Here is an 18,229-nt window from a genome sequence, read left to right as displayed (position 1 = left end):
GCGATCGACGTGGATTTTTGAGTTTAAGAGCTGACTTTTTTGGAATCTGTCGACATGTTTACATACACACGCACACACACACACAAACACGCACGCACATACATACATACATACATACAGAGGTACGGACACCATCGCGGGAATAGTCAGGGAAGCTGATATTCAATGAAGGTCTGTTCATATAAGATGAAAAAATTCATAAACAAGCTTTAAAATTTAACTTAATACGCGCTTAATTAATATTATTCAATATCATAGAACTCTTTGAATTCAGACGTATTTTTATTACTGAAATAATACGTCTTTATCTTGACCAAAGTCATTCACCTTAGACATAGCGAACCAACGTTATAATAATTGAATAACAATTAATGTTTCCATAAATATCAATTTAGATTATGTCCAGACGCTCACTGCTTTAATAACATCCTTCCTTGCCACTTAAGCTTTAACATTAATTAGGAACCTTGTTCACAACGATGCCGCACCGGCGCGCGGCGCAACGCATTTTTGAGTATACGAATAATTATCGCTCAAACGCGGCACAGTCGCTGCACTAATTTAATTATAACTTACAATTCAATTTATTGCTAATAACCTTAATCCTTTAGGATTAGAAAGAGTACACTAAGGTTGCTATTTTAGGGACAAGACGAGCAGGACGTTTACCTGAATATGGTAATTGATACGCCCTACCCATTACAATGCAGTGCCGCTCAGGATTTTTGACAAACACAAAAACTCTGAGCGGCACTACAATTGCTTTCGTCACCTTGAGACGTAAGTCTCATTTGCCCAGTAATTTCATTTGCTACGGCGCCCTTCAGATCGAAACACAGTAATGTTTACATATTACTGCTTCACGGCAGAAATAGGCGCCGTTGTGGTATCCATAATCTAGCCGGCTTCCTGCGAAAAGAGCCTCCCACTGGTAAAATATGCTATAGGCAGGGGCGTGCATTGGTTTTCTAGCAAGGTAGGCACTGTAGATCTAACTAGTCCTAGTTGAGCTTTAGAATATACAATTTTGAGGTTGATTACCGTAGGTATTTAGTATCTAGCGTAAGGAAATATTTTATGAGTGGATGTTCAATAGAAGTTTGGTTACAACATAACGGAACCAAATTAAACTTAATTAACTTTGACACTACATTTATTTAGGTTCATAACGAGGTAGGCACTGCCTTATTGCCTATATCATATGCACGCCCCTGGCTATACTGCTGACATTTATATAGTTTTTGCGCTGCAGAAGAGTACCGTTCCTGCTGCATATCAGCTTGTTTATAGACTGTACGTCTTATTATTCAACAGCGGAATATTTATTTATTTTATTTATTTATTAGGTTTATTTACAATCACTAACAATAATACACACAAATATAAAAAGTAGAACTAATAACTAGGCACTAAATTTAGTGATTACTTACAAATAAACACAGCATGCACAGAAATAATTTTAGGTATTATATAGAATAAGTTACGAATTAAACATTTTTTTTAATTAATAAATGAGTTATACACAGTTACATCAATTTTCCAATTATAACATTATTAAAGATTACCAATGATGCTGCAAATGGTCTTGCGGAATTTGAGTAAGGAATCAGCAAATATCTCAGCGATCCTAGAAGCTCGGACTAGATTATGTTTATTTTATAGCAAATACAATGACATAGTACAATATGGTATAAATTGTATTTTTAAATGAGTGCAAATAAAAAATTCTCTCAGCGCCCATTTTCTTTTCGAAGTTTTGGTAGTGCTATAATTGACATCAAAAAGTATTCTAAAGGAAATCGAAACGTTTCTCTCCTATTTAACTGCATTAGTGCGATGTGCACGCGTTTCCGCTGCGGTACCGGGCGCCGTGTACAAGAACCTTTAGTTATCAAGTTACGTATGAATATGACCTTTATTTGTATGCTGTTAAGTTGAAGCAGCCGCTGACCGGGTGTGTTGCATCAAATTTAATCTAAACAGGAACATGGGCGCGTATTTCTAACGTTTTTTTACGTTATGATGGTCAAAACATGTGTTTGAAATGATAAGTAATTTTAACTCCATATTAAAGCACGAAGGCTAAAAAGAGGATTGAATTGTTATGAGTTTTTTGAATTGTTATGAAAGAGAAAAAAAAATATTGTTTCTTTTTGAACTTGCTGAACAAATTTCGAAACATATAGAGGTGTACTCATAAATATGATATTAAAAAAAAATGCCGTTACAAGTTATAATTGGCCGTACGCTTCGATTGCAATAGATGATACAAAAATAGGGTTTATATCTATACTAATATATAAAGCTGCAGTGTTTGTTTGTTTTTGAACGCGCTAATCTCTGGTACTACTGGTCCGATTTGAATGATTATTTCAGTGTTGGGTAGTCCATTTATCGAGGCTATAGGCTATGTTTTTTTTTTTTCAAAATTAGGGATCCGTAATAAAATTGCTATTTTGTAACACAAGGTGTAAAATCGAAAACCTATTTCTGCGTGCGCTGCAAAAACTATTGACAATAGAACAAAATGATGTACAGGCTATAATATAGGCAATATTTTATTACTTATAAAACTATCGCGTGAATTATACTTTATATGGCAAAACAACGTTTGCCGGGTCAGCTAGTTATGAATATAGGTATTATATTGATGCTCAGCGAAGGTTTTTAAAGTGTACAAAATTCCAAATTAATCATCCGTTTGGAAGGAGTCGAAAATCACGTTCAAAGATTCCATTAAAATACAAACAGACATACATAAGAATTTAATCAAATTGGGGCAGGCTATTAAAATTACTGTATTGTCATCGGTCCTTGATTAGTGTGCATATTTCATTTCAATCTGACATTTTTAAATCGGTACATATATCAGGTTCAAGGACCGTTGACATATATACACATATACATACCTACATACCAAGCTTCTAAAAGTAGATACTTAGGTACCATAAATTTACTACTCTAAAAACTACTAGAAGTTTCGGTATAGTATTCGTTATCTAACTTGTTCTACCGGACGCGACGTAGAGAATGTAATATAAAAACATTTATGCAAATGCTAAATTGGGTATTTATTATCACTAGACACAGGTTCACTTGACAATTAAACACGTGTAGATGTGTTTTATGAAGTTTCTTTAATTAATATATTAAAATAATCATATGCCTGATATATTTCTGTAAGTATTTTCTCATTATTTTTCTTAATTATCACCGATTACTCACCTAAGTCCAAAATGGTGACAACATTAAGGTTACAATTTTACACTTATCTGTATACAGTCATATAATATGTTATAGTCTAAATTATATAAGCAACTTTATAGTACACTTATTATCTAATATATAAAATTCTTGTGTCATGGTGTTAAACTTTGAACTCCTCAGAAACGGCTTGACCGATTCTCGTGAAATTTTGTTTGCATATTGGTTAGGTCTGAGAATAGGACAACATCATTTTTCATCTCCCTAAATGATAATGATGATAATAGGTTTTAAACACGAAATTTTTTTTTAATTTTTTTGACATTTTTTTAAATTTGTTTGATTATGAGTCAGAATTAAAAATATATACAAACAACTTCAAATTTTCACCCATCTACGATCAACAGTTACTTTTGTATCGCGATTTTAATATCGGCAATACAACGTTTGCTGGGTCAGCTAGTATACGTATAATAAAAGACAGATACCGGATACCGCTGGTATACTTACTAGCAATACAATAATTTTGTCTTTAATGTATGGTTAGTCCTTATAGCTATTCAAATTCCAAACTTACAATGGATTATTAAAGCACACTTAAACCATTGAAAACCATAATTTAATCAAATATAAACTTACTAAGCCTAAGTGGAGGTGGGCAGGGCACATAGTTCGACGGACAGATGGCCGTTGGGGCAGTAAAGTCCTCGAATGGCGACCACGTACCGGAAGACGCAGTGTTGGTAAGCCGTCGTAAGATCGTCGTGGAAATCTTTGTGGGAGGCCTTTGTCCAGCAATGGACGACTTCCGGCTGATGATGATGTTGATGATCCGTACTAATGTTATTGGGCGTAGTCTATGTTTCAACTTCAAATTTTCAAAATAATTACATAATACATCAATTGAAAATTTAATTACAAACGTCTTTGTGGCTACATTTGCGAGAAATGACTATATAATAAATGATACCACGTTTTGGGATTGTAGCGATCTTCGCCAGGCTATTTCATGAAATATATATTAATTTTAAAGATGTACTCCTCTTATCTAATTGTGTTCAGGGATGAGTCCTAATAAAAATCCAACATATATTTGAATCCAATACGCTGCATGTAAAGTAATGATTATTAGGACAACAGAACAGGGTAGAGCTAGTTAATATATATAATTAATTAACTATTATTGAACAGGGAAAACGATTCGCAGGAAAACACAACTAAATATAACTTGAGATACTCCCGCGTTGATTGTATTTTCGTCATCGAATACGCGTACATTTAGCCCTAACTACGGCGCGGTTAAGTCGCCTCCTAAGTATTAAGTCGATTTCTATTAGTGATTCGGGGATTGGCGAATCTTGACCCAGTTATTTTTTTGGAGGGATCCCACGAGGTATGTTTAGTTGTTGTTATGGTGATCAATGCGGGCGATGTTTCGTGCGGGCAAGGTCGGTTCGATGCGGGATACAAGTGATTGTGTGTGATATTCGGTTTATTTTTAAACGACAGATTCGGTCACGACCTTAGATAATTTATAAGTCTAGATAGAGTCTCCTGCTGTTAGAAAACCGATAAAAACAGTCCTCGAATATTAGTTTATTGTGACAAGCTCTGTCTTACACTCGCGATTTGTATGACACTTTGTGTTAGTGTGCGTGAATTGTTCAAAATGGAGATTAGTTCTAAACGCATTTTTTTTCAACCTTTTCACAGCTGTCATAGTCTATCTAGACGTATAAATGAAAGTTATTTGTTTAGTTCAATATAAAATCTAATTTAAGCTTGCTTAAAACTTGTTTACTTACGTAATATTAGTGATTTTTATAAATCTTATAATCTTTGCAGGAGTCCATCTAAATATGTAGACGCAACTGTAGTGACATGTCGGTTGTAAGGCTTGTAACGCGAATAGATTCGAGCATGTAATGTGGGTACTATAGACTAACAATATAGAGAGTCCATTGTTCCAATAATACAGGATGAAACTTTTTTTTTCAAATCCTTCGGGTCGATTTCCGTCAAAAGTTCAATAAATTAAAAAAAACTAAATATGCAGTTATTGGTTTCTAATAAATCGAGGGCATGACTCCTTTCTCGACTTTTCTCTAAGTCTCGTAATTTCCGACTTGGCTATCACCGCCGTTATCAAAAAAACCACCTTGTAGTACGATATATTATAACGAAATTTTATAAATGGTTACAAATGGACATTTTACTTATGATTGGTTTATTCGGACGTTTAACGTTTCCAGCGTTTATTTGCAAGGCTGCTTGACTTTCTTCCTTAGTTTAACTTAACATAACATCTTTCCTTAGCTTAACTTACTAGAGGTAGACAAATCTATCCTTTTACGCTAACTTACATTTCAATAACCTATCGACAGATAGCATTGGACTATCAGCCGTTTTCAATAACCTATCTATCCGGAGTTTAACTTACTATAGGTATGTTAAACTCAGGTAAGGTAAGGTTCAATAACCTATCGACATAAAGCATTGAACTATAACTATACTGGACATAACTATGGATTGATAAAATCTTGTCACTAAACGGTGACAGCAGTGTATCCGTAACTAGAGATACGTAATTGAAAACGGCCGTAAGTCGACATTTTGCATACTCTCGGTTTTTTCTAAGGTATAACTTTGTATCAAGTTTATATTATGTAAGACCGAAACCTCATTAGCCCAGTATTTTGATAAATTACGGCGACCTTCAATCCAATATATACATTAAAGGGCCGCAGTGCAAAGAAGCCTCCAACTTGTAGGTATTGTAATATAGAAATGAAAACATGGGTTGACTGTTGATGGGTTGACAGATAAAACGGTCGGCTGAATATCGTATAGAAAACATATAAGTTCTACTTATTTATTTATTTAATTCATATAGGAAGACCAACAGTGTACAATAGTTTTAAATAACATCGAATAGTGACAAAAGGCCAATTAAAGGTCCTTACGGATAGCGATATATTAGTTTTAAATAGTCACGAACACTTAAGTTAATACTGTCAACGATACTGGTATATAATCTTATATCATACTTACATTACTTTTACCAGTGGGAGGCTCCTTTGCACAGGATGCCGGCTCGATTATGGGTACCACAACGGCACCTATTTCTGCCGTGAAGCAGTAATGTGTAAGCATTACTGTGTTTCGGGCTGAAGGTGACGAGCGCAATTGTAGTGCCGCTCAGAATTTTTGAGTTTTTCAAGAATCCTGAGCGGCACTGCATTGTAATGGGCAGGGCGTATCAGTTACCATCAGCTGAACGTCCTGCTCGTCTCGTCCCTTATTCTCATTTAAAAAACAAACTTATAGCATACTTATGCTCTAACAATTTAGTCAAAGAATTCGTTACTCAACATGTGCCTAGCCGATGCTACACTTGTGCAGAATAGATCTAAGCCTACTCGCATATCAATTTTATTAAAGTTGCTGCTCAGTAGCTACTAGTAGGAATTTTGCCTGTATTTGGATTTAACTAAGGATGTGGAGGACTGAAAGACAAAAGACTATTTTATTTTATTTATTTTCTTTTATTTTTACATACTCGCAAAACCTCTAAGGTTTATGTGCGAGCGATAAGTTCGCATTACAATAATTGTTTTAATTACCTAAGACTTAATATAACATATAGTAGTAATATTAAAAATATAGGTCATAGGTATTCCTGGTTATTAGCTTCTAGATAGTATTTTTTTAGCTTTACTTTGAAACTTTTCTTTTGCAGATATATATCTATTAGATTAATGTTATGTATTTAATATCCTAAGGTAATACATAGTTACAGGTTCTTTTACCAGATACATTGTTATATTTAGGTAAACAAAACTTATTTAGGTAGGCTAGTTTCCTCATATTATGTTTTGTTTCATATTTCGTAAATTTATATTTAACATGATTAGGCACAATGGTTTTAAGTAATCTTATTTGTAAGTTATGAATTTTTTCTAAATATGTTTTATACGTTCTGTCATAACAGCACAACCCGTATCCAACAACAGAGTCAGCCAGGGCAAGATATAGTAGTCTCAAGATTTTGTAGTTCATTTTGTATTTTAGTATTGATAATCTAGAAAGTATTGACCTTAGTTTAGTACATACAAATTTTATATGGACCCCACGTAAAGTTATTGTCTATAGTTAGCCCAAGGTACATATTTTCTTTCACTACATCCAGTGGTGTACAGTTTGTGCTGTTATGACTTGTATTATTATGTTCACAGTCGTGACAATGGGGTTTTATCAATGGATTTTTATATGAAGATTTGTTATGAGGGTATTCACATTAACAGGGGTATTTAATTTTATCGAAGTTAATAGCTCGGGACAGTCAATTATATGAGGCTATATTACGTACTAGCTGACCCGGCAAACGTTGTTTTGCCATATAAAGTATAATTCACGCGATAGTTTTATAAGTAATAAAATATTGCCTATATTATAGCCTGTACATCATTTTGTTCTCTTGTCAATAGTTTTTGCAGCGCACGCAAAAATAGGTTTTCGATTTTACACCTTGTGTTACAAAATAGCAATTTTATTACGGATCCCTTATTGTGAAAAAAAAGCCTATAGCCTTCCTCGATAAATGGACTACCCAACACTGAAAGAATCATTCAAATCGGACCAGTAGTACCAGAGATTAGCGCGTTCAAACAAACAAACAAACTGCAGCTTTATCATATTAGTATAGATGTCGTATACTATTCGGTCGTATGTGTAGCGAATACCTCTCGTGGCCAGTTTTCTGTGAGTAATACTTAAGTTTACAATACTCCGCAACTGTTCATGAGTCATTGTAACCGTCACCAACTGCTGCGGCGCGCTACAATAAATTCGCAATTTGAATTGGCCGCGACGTTGTTCGTTTGCCGTTATAAATGACATCATCGGGACGCCGAGCCTTCTATTGGCCACGCTGTTTGATTAAGTTTTTACTGCGTCATCTGTGAATCAGAATTTACCACAATGCCCATGTTTTTTGTAGCAATTTCTGAGTCGTTTAACGAAAATTTATTAAATTTTAACCCCCTTATTCATAATAGTCTGCTAACTTAAAGCATTGCTAATTCTCACTCTGTCTTCTTCTATTGACCTGAGTCAGAATGAGAAAAACACTCCTAAGCGGCTGTTTAAAGTTAGCGGACCATTACGAATAAGGGGGTAAATATCTAACGAAAATAAAATTTTAAAAACAAAATTTTATGAACGATGCGGGATCCGTGCCGGTGCTCTAACCAACTGAGCTCAGAACGCCGGAGGTCGTGGGTTCGTATCCCGCATCGTTCATAAAATTATGTTTTTCAAATTTTATTTGTGTATTAATCCTAGAAGTGAGGGTTGTCACTTTAAAAACATAACATATTATCTAACGAATATTTATTAAATTTTATATATCTTAGGTTATCGAGGAGGAGATTGTTGAGTGTCCATGGTATTTGTTTCAATTGTGTTTTGTTGTCTGACCGATATTATGTCCACATTGCTTACTTATCATTCCAATATCTATGACTCAGTTTGTTATCTACGTAGGTACCTATATCCACGAATAGTCAATACATTATAACGAATAGAAGACTTGTTTTTCTATTAAAGTATTAATTTGCATATTATACATATACCTACCTAATCCATAATAAAGAATTTTAAAAATGTCAATACACAATTAAGCATTACGTTACCATAAGCATAATACCTGGCTACCATTAATTTTTTTTTGTGAGGGGTGCCAGCATTTAAATGTGGAATTCCCATCGAATTCTATATTTAACCATTCGATTTCTGGAGGTCTACTCGCAAAATCGACAACGATACATTCGGAACGATACGATAATACTCCTAATATATCGCAACTATCCTACTCTAACAAATGTTTGAATTCCTTATCGTTTATCGTTACCATAGACTAATATTTTGATTTTTTTACGATGTCAATGTGAATGAAATATGTTCAAACCTAAACATTATCTGTGCTACGTCGCTGTTAAGTGTCAAAGTCAAAACATAGTTTAGGCGCTAAGGACCATACCAGACTCTGCACCACCAATTTGGTATCATTTACACATAATATAAATGTTAAAAAAATATGTGATGAATATAATATGACCATTTAAAATTGAATAAATCATACGAAACTCGCGGATAATAAAATGTAAAAAAAGTAACTCAATCCTTCTCGTCGACTTCCTATTTCATAAACGATCAACAAAATTACTTAAATAACTTAGTAGTAAAAAATCCTGTTGAATAGTAAATCACATATAATTATTTTAATAATATTTATTAACTATGTATATTGTATGGCAAATATATCTATACAACTTGAAACGATAATAGCAACGACAGCCTAGATGGTGTCTGGTGAGATTATCGTAAAAGTGACGTTTGATTATTTGTGAAATTCGAATATTCGTCTCTGACATTTTCAACTAAGAGTAGGGTTAGGACCGATAATATCGAATAATGTTTCGTTCGTTCAATCATCGTTTCGACATTGAATACGATGTAACTAATAGTAGGATTCGACACGACTAATGCCACGATTTATCGAATATCGATTTTAGAAGTAGGCCCCCAGAGCTGAGTTATACGCCCGTTCTTCTCAGCTCTGAGTCAATGTCAGTTCGAATGGTTGGTCGACTCCGACGACGTTCATTATGTGATTTTATCCAATTTTGAATTGAAATATTTGAATATGCGACATTCTTTCTCTAAAACTTTATTGGTTACTACAGTTATAATAAATAATGAAATCAATGTTCATTAAATAATATCAATAATTTTTTTAAGTCTGATATGAAAAAATTAAACCACGGATTCATAAGAGTTATTTGTTGTGATACGCACCTACCTACCATCGATACAACCTGGATATGTCGCTTCTATCTACGTCCTAATAGAACTATCTTAACCTTAAAATATATTCATCTAATAACTCAATTTATTTGTCAACAGAACGAGATCAATAGTCAGTATGAGAGCGTGTCGACGAGCACGCATCGCTATGGCTCGCTCGCTGACGTCACGTTCAGTCCGATACACACCTCACACCATGTGACAAGCGACAGGTGAGACATTGCTTAATAGTCAAGGTCGCGATCTTAAGGTATCGCTTCTACAGACAAGCTATACTATGCGATGCTTTGACCAAATCACATCGTGGCGCTCGGTTACCTGGTCTCGACGCTGCTCGGGCGAGTTTCAATAGCACATTTCTCCCTTAAATTTTGATTAGATAGTAACAAGGTAGCTAATAATATAGGTGTTTATTACTAACCGTACTAACTCTTGTTGCCTATTCTTCAGTTCAAAAAAGGAAACCACAGCTATATCAACCGATCATTTCCTTTTACTTAGTTCTTTCTGTACCTCAATAAAAAAAAATCTCTCCTTGACGTTGGCTGAATCTTCGACGTCCAGTCGGCGGAGCCATTAAATTTAAAAATAAAATTAATCAATTGTTATTTTGTAGCGCGAGTCAAAGCCGATATGTTTTTTCTTATGGAAGAGTTGGGCAAACGAGCGTACGAGTCACCAACAACGGAACACCAGAGAAATCATTGAAGGCGTTTTATTCTGGAAACACCTCTTGTACCAGCAACGAAGCACATTTTATAGTTTATTTATTTGGGCAACTAACAAATTACACTCTTTACATGCTTAAACTTAACATATAATAATAATATGGATAAGAGTTAATTCACTTATAAGCTACCACAGCATTCATAATTTTTACTACGTTTATAAGACAGTAATTTTAACAATTTAAAAACTAAAATCTATAAATATTGAAATATATAATTTAAAATAAAAATGAAATATGAAAACAAGGTTTCTTAGTCACGTGTGTAAATTAAGTATTTTCTTTTTATATTGAGCAAGATGGATGAATAAATTAATGTGCTGCGATTTGGCCAGTGAGTTATATGACCTACAGAGCCTAGAAATAGTTGCGTTTTGACCCAGATTAGTCCTAGATTGTGGTATACTACAAACAACGAATACGCATTTCTTATTAATTTTGGAGGAACGTTTATTTTGAATTTGGATAGCAAGTATGGAGAATCTATTTTACCGCTAAAAATATTGTGTAAAAACAAAAGATCTAACACTATCCTTCTATCCGCCAGTGGGATCACACCGTAATGTTTTAGCCCTTTTTTGGTAGCTTGAGTGCTTTTTCGCTAAGAAGTCATAATAAGATATATGATACATAAAGATTGTTTGGTTGTATGTGGCAGAAAATTTCTTGAAAACCGCTTTGGAAGTCGCCCAAGGTTTCCTTAAGTACCCTACTGCACTGTTCATTTACTTCAACTTCCGAAAATATCTAGTTGACAGAATGTTGCAACAGCTACTAACCAATGAAATGAATTGTTTTTGTCAAGTGATCCGTTGAATGTTAATCGTTATGTTGAAATAATGTATTATGGATTTATGAATAATTTTTACGTTCATAAAATCGTCACCTTTTTTTAATCTAAATAGTGATTCATTATTATAACAGAAGAAATAAGCGATTGCTTGTAACTGGTTCTAGTAGGCTTCGTTAGATACATAATAGCTTTAAGGGTAAATGTATGCAGTTTTAATTTATAATAAAGTTCCAGTCGCTGTTCAGGCATGATCTATAAATAAATTTAAAGGTTATATTAAATAATGGCTTTGTCGTAGATCCAAGTACAACACAGCTGAATATCTAAGGCTTAGATTCTAATCTTTCGGACAGCCTGAGACTAGCTTATGATTATTTTATAGTAATAACTTTTGTATACTTTATTAAAAAAGCGCAAAAAAAGAATACTAGGAGAGTTTCATGTGCCCTTTCTTCTCTCTCAGAGCGCCATCTGTTTCGGAAGCGGTGGTAGTGTTTGAACTGACATAAAAAGAATTCTAAAGGAATCAATTGTGAGAAAATAAACGCCGTTTTTGGAAATAGACGCGGCACGTTCGTCGCGGTGAGCGATTGACAGCCGACTGCATGTCTACCTCGAATCCCGCGCACCACAGATATCTTATAGCGATATTATCTTATAGCTAGTAATGTAGTGTGCAGTTAGCTTTGTTAAATTATTGCACCGGTGCATTCCTTCTAGCATCACCTGTCTACTGCATTATTTAATAATAATTGTAATTCTATATATTCAGCAACTTTTTTGAGCAATACGATCTATATTGTCTTCGGGCTTATTATCGTCATTACAGTGTTGGTACAGCCTAAGGCAATACCTTTTTCTTTGAAGCGAAAAATTTATTGCGTTTTAAATTTTACTTTGCTACACTTTTGATACCAGCAATATGACTATAAAATATAGGTGAGAATACCGTTTATTATAAAATAACTAATATATAAATAACTAGCTGACCCGACAGACTTTGTTCTGTAGATAATAAAAAAATATCTGTTTTATAGGAATTTGCCAATAATATTTTAAAACATCTAGAATGATTTCGTAAAAAATGCTCCCTGTTATTATAATAAAATTGTTTCACAGCGGAACTGTCAAACCGTGCGTCACTAAATTCTCTCATAGAAAATATGTCCATACAAAACAAATATTGAAAATAAAAATAATTATAGGTCCCAAATCGAAATAAAAACTATCCTATCTCTCAAGTTGGACCAAAGTGCACTCCATGAAGTAATCCCCATTAAAATCCGTTCATTACTTTAGAAGTCCATCGCGGACAAACAACGTGTCATCTAATTTATATATATTAGATTTATAGTTCTTAAAAATCTACTCATGTTCTGTGAATAAATATATTTTTAATTACATAATATTGTAAGGCCCTATTAAATTGTATTTGTATGAACATGTGCGGGATTCCGATGACTTATTGATTTTCAACATTGTTGCAAGATTTTATCTCCATTTTAAGTGCGATTTACGTGGTGCCGTTTTCTCATATGTACAAGAGCAATATTTGAACACAATAATTAAGTGTGCCCATTTATTTGCACCCTAAAAATGTGTATCACATTACTACTGTATTCGAGAACAGAGAGATTATATTTATTCTGTGACTAACAATTTTCGGATTAATGTACCAGGTCTCGTTCCAAACATTGGTAGTCATTGGAAGAAAGAGAGTGACAAGAGATGACAGTACCAATAATTAATTTACTTACTACTCTTCAATAATTACGTTGCGCATTTCCAAAATTTTTAATAAGTACATAGTTATTTTGATAATTATTATTCCCAGCTAATTGAAGTACATATCTATATATATAAAAATGAATTGCTGTTCGTTAGTCTCGCTAAAACTCGATAACGGCTGGACCGATTGGGGTAAATTTGGTCTTGAATTATTTGTGGAAGTCCAGAGAAGGTTTAAAAGGTGAATAAATATGAAAATGTTTGGAATTAAATAAAATCGACAATTTTGTTTTTCCTTTGATGTGTGGGGGAAATCAAAGGAAACACAAAACAAAAGGACACATCAAAGGAAAAACAAAATTGGTCGTTCAGAAATCAAATTGAAAGATATAGCATAAAATTGATAACTAATTAGAATCTTTATATCTTTCTCAGGAGGTTGACAAAAACAAACTTAATTTTAGCTACCTATAGTTAGTTGATTACATACAATTGTTAACTATGATGGCAATATATTGTTTGCTGGGTCAGCTAGTTGATGATAAAAGTTTGTAACATTATTATGTCTACCTAGGTCAAAACGCTTCGGCAGTCCCACCTTCAGCGCGTGCTCCACAGACAGTTCTTTCGCAGAGCAAGCATTGGCAGACGCCAGCGCACTACTGGAAAAGGAGCCCAGTTACGAGCAACTGCCCTACAGACTGTACAAAATGGCCGGCGAGTACTGGAAGTAAGTCACATACATATCAAAGTGCTAGAATACAAAGTCAAAAATTAACATTACAATTATTGGATTACAGTAAGCTTCGGCTACAGTACGCCAGGGCTCGTACGCTTAGCCAATGTTAGAGCAGTATTGCCGATATTGCGCGCTCGCTCGTTATGTTAATTTAAAAAAAATATAACTGAATAAACAAGAAGTCTTTATTGAAGTATCTATCAAATACATACATACTTTTGCAGATATCATGATTATTGAATATCTTACATACTTGATTATTTTATTATGTGGCTTAATTACTTACATCTATGGTTAACTTCGGGCTAGTTGTGAGACTTGACTTAATGTTGGGTTATCGCAAAAAATATTTGAAGTTCGTCTGGGAATATTAACAGAATTATTTTAGGAAAAACAATACACTAGGAAGTAATCGCTGTAACGTGCCATGGACGTCATATTGGATCGTGGGTGTAGTACTTTACAGTTAATTCCTTTTTTTTTTTATGGAATAGGAGGACAAACGAGCGTACGGGTCACCTGGTGTTAAGTGATCACCGCCGCCCACACTCTCCTGCAACACCAGAGGAATCACAGGAGCGTTGCCGGCCTTTAAGGAAGGTGTACGCGCTTTTCTTGAAGGTACCCATGTCGTATCGTCCCGGAAACACCGCACAAGGAAGCTCATTCCACAGCTTCCTGAGCAAAGCTTAGGGAGTTTTGTTGAGTCCTGAGCAAAGCGAGGTATTGAAACCGCCCAAGACTAGGACAAGCTTTGTTCCGTAGGCAAATACACACTTTTCACACCTTCTATGATCCAATAGAAATATAAATTAGCATTTATTTTGTTTTTGCGATTTTGATAGTAAATAATAAATAATACCTAAAGCATCTGAATGAATAAGCTCCGAAGTCAAATCACCATTTCGTAGTAACGAAAAATATTTGAATGCGTTAAATAAACCAAATTTCGATATTTTTATTCTGTTCTACTTATGGTGTTGGCTGCAGTGGGTTGTCACCCTTTGCCTGTTCCAGTAATGGACAATTACCGTACCGTATTGTAATGGGCAGGGCGAATCACGTAAATACTTCGAAACGACAAACTATTCGAAACAACTCCTATATTATGATCGTCGATCGTCGATCTGCAAAATAGTGTTGCACTCTAAAGAGCCTGGGTAACGGTGTAATTAAATGGCACGCTAGACGTTGCATCAAGGTTTATGGTGACGGGCGCAGTACAATATGGATGGGGTTTTATAACGTAGACGTTGCGATGCCTCGAGTCGAATGTTAATCTATGTGTCATAATATCATCTGTTAAATAAAATTAGACCGATTCAAAATCACTTTATTCATTTTGTACAATACAAATTTAAAGTATGTATAGTTATTATAATAATAAATAAACAATGGTTTTACATTTCACGATATGCTATTTAAGATATGACTCGTTAATTGGACTAAATTAATTCGACTACGATTCAAGATGACCTGACTAATTAACCACCAAAGTGAATTTCACCATTCCCTTGACGCGACAAATAATACAACTAATATAATATATATTATATATACTTAAAGATAATTAAGTAAGATAATAATTTATCGAGTCAATATTAATTAATTAATTATTATTAATTTAAGGTACTTAATGGTACACAGACATTTTTTAATCTACGCTTAATTCTTCCTTGTTAACGCGTGTTAAAATTTCTCAATATATAATAAGGTGTAAACGTTTTACTCACTCAAAATACAGACAAAGTAGGAACTCGGAGTGTGCGGCGCCGATTAAGTAGAACATCTTAACTACTAGCTAGTTGATTCACGCAGGCTTTTAGCGTGTAGTTCGTGTAGAGTTGTCGATATCGCATCTTCGAACAAATCTCTTATATATAATAAAGGAAAAGTCTTAAATATTCGAAACTATCTCATCTATCAATCAATCTTCTTTGTTTGTAGCTTCGATGACATCAAATCTATAAGACTCGTCATGTTGTTATCATATGTGACTTTTTAATACCCCTTTATTAAAATATCATTAAACTATGAAGTATCAAGAATATGCAAAATGTTGACTATATCGCTGACAGCACTGTCAATAAAATGATAATTCCGAACTTCTCCGAATGTCATGCGCCTATTTCTGCCGTGAAGCAGTAAAGTATAAAGATTACTGTGTTTCGGTCTGAAGGACGCCGTAGCTAGTGAAATTACTGGGCAAATGAGACTTAACATCTTATGTCTTAAGGTAACGAGCGCAGTTGTAGTGCCACTCAGAGATTTGGGATTTTCAATAATCCGGAGCGGCACTGCATTGTAATGGGCAGAGCGTATCAATTATCATCAGCTGAATGCCCTGCTCATCTCGTCAATTATTGTCATAAAAAAGGCAGCCTTGCAAATAAACACGGGAATCGTTATACGTCCGAATAATCAAATCTTAAGCAAATGTCTTATTGTAAACATTTTGCATATTCTTGGTTTATTCTCAGGTATCAGTTTATACCAAGTTTATCATTGAAATTTGACTTACCTATTTGTAATTTTTATTTGATTAATACATACATTGATATTATTATCATTTAATAACTCAGAAATGCCAATCCCAATTGCTCTGGCGTTCTTTGCCCACACCGCTCGCCTCGTCCCACTTGCGTCTCCAATTTCTTGCAGAGATGTTCTCCTTAAAGTTTCTTATTAATAAACGCGATTTAAAGTAATTCACAATTTAAAACTTTTACAGCCAATATAAACGCAGTGTAAAGTTACTCGTATTTTAAAATTTCGTCTCCGTGTCATGTTATTGTGTAGTGACAAAGGTAAGACAAGGCCAAAAAGTTTTAAACTTGGAATAAATTTATTTCGCGTTTATTAATAACACAGTTTGACTTTATCTTACCTTTGTCAGTACAGAATTACATGACAGGGAGAAGTAATTTTAAACTTGGAGTAACTTTACATTGCAATTATTAATAGGACGGATGGAGTTTTTGCATTGATACAGGTAATAAACTCACAGGTAAGGCTCGAGTTCATCAACTACAATACAATCGTTGATTACAGTAACCGATCTGTTAAAAGCTAACAGTTGTTTAAACAAGCCCCGTTTTTTCGTGTTCATCATATATAAAATACTATATCATATCATACCAGTGGGAGGCTCCTTTGCACAGGATGCCGGCTAGGTTATGGATACCACAACGGCGCCTATTTATTAAGCCAGTATTGTGTTAGCATTATTGCGTTTCGGTCTGAAGGACGCCGTAGCTAGTGAAATTACTGGGCAAATGAGACTTAACATCTTATGTCTCAAGGTGACGAGCGCTATTGTATTGCCGCTCAGTATTTTTGTGTTTTTCAAAAATCCTGAGCGGCACTGCATTGTAATGGGCAGGGCGTAAAATACCATCAACTGAACGACCCGCTCGTCTCGTCCCTTAATTTCATAAAAACAAAATTATCTACACCCATGGTTTAAATCCTCTATTACAGATTCTAAAACAGTTAGCTTATTGCCAACATTAAAACACCCAATGTCCTAATAACCATTACATCATCCAAACGAGTGTTGTAATGAAATTCAGTACAACATTATATAATCTGTTTTCGTAATAACACTCCTTTGGATGATATTATGGTTACTAGTACTGGCTTTTTTAATGTTAGCAGTAAGCTAACTGTTTCAGAATCTTTTATAGAGGATTCATATTATGGGTGTAGATAAAGTCTTGTATGCAACTGTTGATAATTAGGTATTAAAACACTCATGTGATACTATTATCTAACGGTTTACTCGCCCAGCGTTTTTGATTGAATGAGTTACAAATGACCGAACGGTGTAACATTACTGTGTAAAGACATTATCAGACACTATTCAGTTATGTTTGCTTTTAACGAAATGACGTCCAAAATGGAAGGGTTACATAATAATGCTGCAAAATGTAATGCTGGTTTCGTCAAAGTTATATCCATAGCGTGAACGGCTTTTTAATTTAGCAACTTTCCTTCTGTCAGTGTCATCGACATTGTGATTGTTTCCAAAGAATCAAGTAAACAATCGTTGCATGATAATTTTGTCATTGCGTTGTTTTCATCTTGGTAAGTGAAAATGAAAGAAAAACAGAAGAGAACACTAAAATTATCTAATACAAAAATATAATTCAAAGCGTCTTGCATTTTTATT

General features: G+C 34.3%; 1 protein-coding gene across 4 annotated transcripts in view; it reads left to right on the top strand.

The window, feature by feature from the left end:
• Positions 1-18,229, top strand: part of LOC126969415 (klaroid protein-like) — a 43,037-nt gene that overhangs the window by 6,301 nt on the left and 18,507 nt on the right. For 3 of the 4 annotated variants that reach the window (XM_050814818.1, XM_050814817.1, XM_050814820.1), the window contains exons 3-4: positions 10,171-10,283; positions 13,894-14,049. In XM_050814818.1, the coding sequence (XP_050670775.1) occupies positions 10,171-10,283; positions 13,894-14,049 (269 nt within the window). Of the gene's footprint in view, positions 1-3,027; positions 3,180-10,170; positions 10,284-13,893; positions 14,050-18,229 lie in introns of those variants that run through there. The other variant, XM_050814819.1, reaches the window with a different exon arrangement.

Source organism: Leptidea sinapis, chromosome 18, assembly GCF_905404315.1.
Source record: "Leptidea sinapis chromosome 18, ilLepSina1.1, whole genome shotgun sequence".
NCBI classification, from domain to species: domain Eukaryota; kingdom Metazoa; phylum Arthropoda; class Insecta; order Lepidoptera; family Pieridae; genus Leptidea; species Leptidea sinapis.
Note: the sequence above shows the minus strand (reverse complement) of the source record. Positions and strands in the feature narration are given on the sequence as shown.